The 7,292-nt window shown below is 41.7% G+C and overlaps 1 protein-coding gene across 1 annotated transcript; it reads right to left on the bottom strand.

The window, feature by feature from the left end:
- Positions 1 to 902: 902 nt before the first annotated feature.
- Positions 903 to 6,291, bottom strand: LOC101543973 (calmodulin-like). The gene is made up of 2 exons (XM_055124273.1): positions 6,225 to 6,291; positions 903 to 1,221 (listed from the first exon to the last, which is right to left on the bottom strand). Exons 1-2 carry the CDS (start codon positions 6,289 to 6,291, stop codon positions 926 to 928), a joined length of 363 nt encoding a protein of 120 aa, XP_054980248.1. The 3' UTR covers positions 903 to 925.
- Between the last annotated feature and the right edge of the window lie 1,001 nt (positions 6,292 to 7,292).

The raw sequence follows: 7,292 nt of genomic DNA, 5'->3' as shown, positions 1-7,292 counted from the left end.
CCTTCCCTCTCCATGATTTCAGATCTTTAAATTCCAAGACAACCTGACAGACCAGTGAGCAGGATGACAGGAGCTTAGGAGATTCAGGTTGTCTCTGCTTGTTTGGTAACATGTGAAGTCAGGGGGAGGGAATAAGGAAAGCTGCAATTATATCAGGAAAAGCACAGAAAGAGCAGTGACTCTTGTGACCATTGGCATGTTGGTAAATAATCTGAGCTGCAGCCCTGAATGAGAGACTAAATGCAGACAGTGACCAACCTAGAGGGTCCGGCCCAGTGAAGGGTGAGGGAAAAAAAATCAAAATTGACTTAGAGTGGGATATGTCACATATAGAGAAGATCAAGAGTAAAACTAGATTTGGATGGTGCTTCACTAATGAAAAAGAATTTGATATTTCCACACTAAGCTATCAGCACCAATCCTGAATAATTGAAAAATTTTATAACAGTTACTGCTGGCAGGATTGTTGAAAGTTTTACTTAGGACTCATATACCAAACAAAAAGACCTAAACTATTTTGTTTTCAAAACAGCTTTGTTTTCAACTGTTTTGAAAACCAAATCGATTTGTTTTCCGATGTACATTCTGTAAGGTTTGTTTGGACCAAATAGCGATCCTATTTTTTTTTTTCAGTGTTGTAATCATTAACAAATGGAACTGCGCGGGTCCACTAAGTGCTTCCTTATCGTTAAGGTAGTACAAGTATTTATGTTGGAAAACTGACGTGTAGCTTGATCTTTAGGGGACAGGATCACCAACCAAACATGCAGATTTTGGTGTGTGTGTGGACAGAAGGTACTTCTGACATCCAGTTTTGCTATATAGAAACAGAATGAGTAAATGAATTTTTTTTGCAAGAGGTAAGTAAAAGATTCTATTTGTTTCTTCTAGAGGGAGGGGGGATAAAGAAGTTGAAAGTGGGTCTTCATTTTGCAGTCATCATCTGTACGAATTCTTCATAGTTGACTTGTCCATCCCCGTCAATATCTGCTTCTCTGATCATTTCATCTACTTCCTCGTCTGTTAGTTTTTCTCCTAAGTTTGTCATGATGTGATGGAGCTCTGCAGTGCTGATGTAGCCATTACCATCCTTGTCAAACACTCGGAATGCTTCACGAATTTCCTCTTCACTGTCTGTGTCTTTCATTTTTCTAGCCATCATAGTCAAAAACTCTGGGATGTCAATGGTGCCGTTTCCGTCAGTGTCCAAATAGCGATCAGCTGATGGGATAGCAACATTCCGGGAGGCAGAGATCTCTCGGTCTCAGCACAGAAGTCATGACTCTGGCCCTCTTGTACCCAGATGCTCCCAGCCTGCATTCCATGCTTCCGCACATGGTCCCAAGGATGACAAAAGGCTATATCAGATGCATCAGTCCCACTGACCCCTACTCGCTTTTCCTGCCCAAGACAAGATAAAATCCCACTTAGCCTTTCCCGGGGCACCATTCTACCGCAGCCTCACCAAGGACCGGTAAGGACCACCAGGAAGCGCACCCCAATACACTTCCTTTATTTATTTACTTTGCTCATCTCTGTCACTCCTGCACCTTGTGAGACCTCCAACCAATAGCCCTCCATGTCAGACTTTCTTTTTGATCCTGCCTGAGCTGACTGATGAGAGCACCTGGTCGAGTGAGTGAAAGCAGGAACAACTCTGACAAGAGAATGTCACAATGTGATAGACTTAGGAAAAAGTCCATATAAAAAGTCCATATAAAAAAGAACATTTCTAATTTATAAAAGTGGACATCACTTATAAGGCGATGAAGCAAAGATTATTTGCTTTTGGCCTTGGGTGCATGAAACCAGAGTATCAGATGCCCTACAGAACTAGAGGGTTTCACATCCCCTGCTCATTGATAGGAAGAATTAACATTATCAAAATACTAAAGCACTATATAAATTTAAAGTGATCCCGATCAGTATACCCATGACATTTTTCAAAGAAATAGACAAAACACTCCTGAATTTCATATGGAACAATAAACCCCCAGGAATATCTAAAGCAATCCTTGAGAAAAAGGAGATGGGTGGCACCACCTTCCCCAACTTCAAACTCTACTACAAAGCAGTAGTAATTAAAACAGCATGGTATTGGGCTAGAAACAGACCTGCAGACCAATGGAACAGAGTTGAATACCCTGGCACAGACCCCCAAATACATGGCCACTTAATCTTTGACAAAGGAGCAAGAAATGTGAAGTGGAACAAGGAAAGCCTCTTCAACAAGTGGTGCTGGGAAAACTGGATAGCTACATGCAAAACAATGAACTCTGACCTCTGTCTAATGCCAGGCAAAAAGTCAGATCAAAGTGCATTAAAGACCTCAATATCAGACATGAATCTACAAGGTACATAGAGGAAAATGTAGGCAGAACTCTCCATTACATTGAAGCTAACAGTATCTTTAAGGATGAAACAACACATAAACAAATGGAACTACATCAAACTAAGAAACTTCTGCACTTCAAAAGAAATAGTGACAAAAATACAGAAAGAGCCCACAGAATTGGAAAGAATATTTACCCAATACCCATCTGACAAGGATTAATATCCTGCCTATACAAGACACTAGTAGAATTGTATAAGAAAAAACCTCCAACCCCATCAAAAAATGGGGAGAAGAAATGAACAGAAGTTTCCTTTAAAAAGAAACACAAGGCACATGAAAAAATGCTCCACATTGCTAGTCATCAGGTAGATGCAAATCAAAACAACAATGAGATATCATCTCACACCACAGAGACTGGCACAGACATTCAAAAGAACAAAAGCAACCAATGCTGACGTCAATGTGGGGGGAAAGGGATGCTCTTTCACGGTTTGTGGAAATGCCGACTGGTCCAGCTTTTCTGGAAAACAATATGGACAATCCTTCAAAAACTAGAAATTGAGCTTCCATCTGACCCTGCAATACCACTTCTGGGAATATATCCCGAGGATGCAAAAGAGCACAGTAGAAATGACATCTGTGCCTGTATGTTCATTGCAGCACTGTTCACAATAGCCAAAATCTGGAAATAACCAAGTTCCCTAAAGCAGAATACTGGTTAAAGAAACTTTGGTACATCTACTCAATGGAATACTTTGCAGCTGTTAGGAAGATGAAGTCATGAAATTGGCTTATAAATAGACAGACATGGAGAGTACCATGCTAAGTGAAATGAGTCAGAAAGAGAGGGACAGACATAGAAGGACTGCACTCATTTGTGGAGTATAGAATAGCATCACATGAGGCTGACACCCAAGGACAGTAGATACAAGGGCCAGGAGGATTGCCCCATAGCTGAGGCCTCCTTCATGAGTGGAGGGGAGAACGCAGCTGGAATAGAGAAGGGATCACTAAGAAATGATGGCTGGAAGAATCAGTCGGGATGGGAGATGCGAGCCGAAAATCTATAATGGACCAAACATGATGACCTCTCAGTGTCTCTGTTGCAAGCCATATAATGCCCCAAAGTAGAGAGAGAGAGGGAGTATGGAGAATATTGTCTGCCATGGAGGCAGGGAGAGGGTGAGAAAGGCGGGGGGGTGGTTATACTGGGGATATTGGTGGTGGGGAATGTGCACTGGTGGAGGGATAGGTGTTTGATCACTGTGTGATTGTAACCTAAATATGAAAGCTTGTAACTATCTCACAGTGATTCAATAAAATTTAAATAAAAAACAAACAAACAAATAAATAAATAGCAAAAAAGAACTAGAGAGTCTTCTGATGGAGACTGGGTTGGACCAACAACTGAAGGGTAACAGCACACCATCCTACCTGAAGCTGCTTTGGCATAAGAAATGTTTTAGCTGGAGGTATTTGAAAAAAAACAGGTACATAATAAAGAAACATAATAAGGGAACATCAAATGGTCAAAGTCATCAGAAGTGAAGATTTTGCCAACAGAACTGAGCTACCATGGGGCGGATGGGTCCTTCGTCACTCATGGAGGGAAATGGTGTTGAGTGTAGTGTTGGAGATGCCATGGAAAGTGTTAACAGTACTATAAACTCCAGAACCTCAATACAATTGGTTTAATTTGTTTTAAGATATCTACTTTTCCCCTTCTCCCAAAGTGTAGAAATATGTGAGTTCTTGCTGCCATTCAAGCTCAGTGATAGGATAGAACTCAATTACTAGAGGGACTAGATAACCCCTAGGTTGACAAACAGCACAGGAAGAATTTTCATCACAAGTATTTGATGAACAAACCCTTATCAGAACCCTGGCCATTGCTGTACTAGAAAATGTAAGATGATACAGTTTTGAAAGAATTTTTTTAAAATTTATCATTTATAAATAGCAGAGTCTCTTGTCCCCGTGCCTGACTGTCTTCGCTGGGGTCCCTTGGAGCAGGCGGGTTGAGTTTCCCTCCCCGCCCCAAGCAGAGCCCCGGCAGCCAAAGACCTCCAGAACCCAGACACAGCCATGCTCAAGGCTGAGACAAGCTTAACACAAAACATGAAGGAACCAGCAGAGGAACACAGGTGTGTGGGACCCAGGTCTGATATCTCCAAGCCTGCTTAGATCAAGACTGGGCCTCCTCCACCCAGACCCCCATTTTCCACTAGCTTGGCTGCCACACCCACAAACTGCCCCCGGTGCCATGTAATCCCATCCAGAAACTATAAAACAAAACTCCTGGAAGTGTGCAACCACATTCGCGGCTGTTCGACCTCTCCCTCTCAGAGAACCTGGCAAGGTACCGAGAGTATCCTACCCACACGCAGAGCCTGCAACTCTCCGTGGCATATTCAATATGCCAAATGTAGTAACAATGATGGGTCTCATTCCCTTACCCTGAAAGAACCTTACCCTGGGAAGAACGAGTAATGAAAGGTTGCTAAAATCTCAGGGCTAGGATGAATGGAGATGTTACTGGCATCCACTAGAGCAAATTCATGATCAATGGGATGACAGTGATAGAGTCACTTAAAATTTTGTGGTATTTCTGGAGTTTTAGTTTTCATCCTCTATATGTGTGTAGGTGTTTCTTCTTCCACAATTAATTTTTTAAAGTTCTCTCAAAAACCCAACTATAAATAGCTTTGTAACAATGATGTTTTAATAAAATTAAAATTTGGAAGAAAAAATGAAAATAAATTAAGCTGTGTCTCATATGTCGGATCTAAAGTAATCAAATAAAAAATGCTCAAAGTAAGTGAAACTGGAGTTTTTGTTGATAGAGCTGTGTTTACACGGGGTTAGAAGTAACTGGGAGGGGACACTAGGGACATTGCAGATGTCAGTTGGGACATTATTCTCTTGGGCAGGATGGGGGGAATTAAGCAGAGGAAACGTGGAGCTGGGCCTGTTGAAATGGTGGGGATTGGATATGGAGATTCTTGGCTAATACATTTTAAATTAACACAAAACAGATAAATTCTACAAATACACAATGTAGTAACTGTGAGGAGAGAACAATTAAGAAATTTTCGTGAAAGAAATCTGAATAATCTGTAAAAATATAAAAATGCATTTTACCCTAAAAAGGAAATATAAGCTTTTGAAAGGACCTGAAGAGTTCAAGAAACAGAAGAAACAGTCAATGTAGAGAACTTGGCTGAAATGGTGTTTGTTGGAAAGAGAGCCCTTCCCAGGTAGGACTCTGAGGCCTCTAGAGAGACAAATGAGGACCATCAGGCCAGCCTCTGTATTAGGGAGGGTTTATATGGATGGAAAAGAGGCCTGGGCTAGGGTTGGTTAGCTATCACTAAGGGAAGTCTTGGGTTGAGGGTTCCATGGATTCAGAATTGAGACATCCCTGGGGCAGCAGAGGAAACTGCAATTGTAGGATCCAAAGTGTCTTTCTCTGGGCTAACCTAACAGCTTTTGGTAGAAAACATTATCTTCTAGAGTGCTTAAGAATCTGTATTAACAAATTAAAAATTGTAGTCAAAATTTCTGTAGGTGCAAATTGATAGATTGGAAACACTGTCCTGCGCAGTCAGAGAGAGTTGAATAAAGTGAAGGAAATAGGAGTTCATTGGGGTGCCCTCCCGGACAGACTCTAAGAACCTGGGGTGAGGCTGGGGTAGAGCCAAGCCCTGTGAGAGACTATGGGGGTTTTTAAGTTGTCTTGGGTGGGAAAAGGGAACCAAGACTACTGAAACCAGTGTGCTTGGCCTGACTCCCAATACCTGTAGGGGGGTCGATAGTGAGGAAGCAGGAATGTGGCCTGGTGGCCTCCTGGCGCCAGGTGGGCCATAAGTCCTGTCTTCTATGCTTGGACCTCGGTGATCTCTGGTCCAGGCATGTTGCTGTCTCATTAGCCCATCTGTTTTTGTCCCAGTTGCCATTTTGTCCCAACAACCTCACACAAATCACCTGAGTAGACATCAAAGATTTGATATAAATAAAATATCAATTCATCATGAAATAAAATGAAATAATTTTTAGGGGTTGAGGGCATACCCAGTGATGCTCAGTGGGCTCCTGGCTCTGCACTCAGAAATCACTCCTGGTGGTGCTTGGAGGACCATATGAGATGCTGGGGATCAGACATCAGCTGTGAGTGCTCCTTAAATATTTCTGCAAAACTGTTTCATGGGCTATTGTCCGTCAATGAAGCTCTGTATCATTCCTTCAAATCTGAGTGATAACTGAGCTGGATAGGTATTCTTGATGAGGCATTCATTTTGCCATCTGGCATCATTCTCTTCTGTCTCGTAGAGTCTCATGTAATAGATCTGTTGTGAGTCTTATGGACTTTCCTTCACATGCAAATTCCTGTTTTGATCTTGCTGCTTTTAATATTTTGCCTTTCTCTTTGGCTTTTGCCATTCTGATTATGATGTATTTTTTATTATTTTCTATTAGAGTCTATTTTCTCTGGAATCCTTCTGGCTTTTGGATCTCAGTTCCTGCACTCTGCAATCTTCAACTCTGGGAAATTCTTGGCTATGATTTCTTGAATTACTTTTTTTTTTCATAAAATTTGCCTTCCTGGTCTTTAGGAACTCTGACAATTTTTTTCTCTTGACTTCATACCATAGATTTCTAATGTGCTGTTTGTTTCCTTTGAAACTTTTTCCCATATTCCGTTTTTTTCCAGAGGTTTCCTGCATCCCAACTGAGCTTGGGTGCTCAAGTATTTCCGCATTGTGTTTATATGTTCTGTTAGGCTGAGAGCAAATATCTTCAGTTAGCCCACTCTTGCTGAAAAGGAGAGAAGTATGCTTCTGGGTCCAAGGTGCGGTGGGAAATGTACACGGGTAGAGGGATGGGCGTTGGAACACTGTATGACTGAAACCGAATCATGAACAGTTTTGTAAGGGTCTACCTCACTTGGATTTCAATA

Source organism: Sorex araneus, chromosome 2, assembly GCF_027595985.1.
Source record: "Sorex araneus isolate mSorAra2 chromosome 2, mSorAra2.pri, whole genome shotgun sequence".
Lineage (NCBI taxonomy): Eukaryota > Metazoa > Chordata > Mammalia > Eulipotyphla > Soricidae > Sorex > Sorex araneus.
This window is presented reverse-complemented; position numbering and strand designations above follow the sequence as displayed.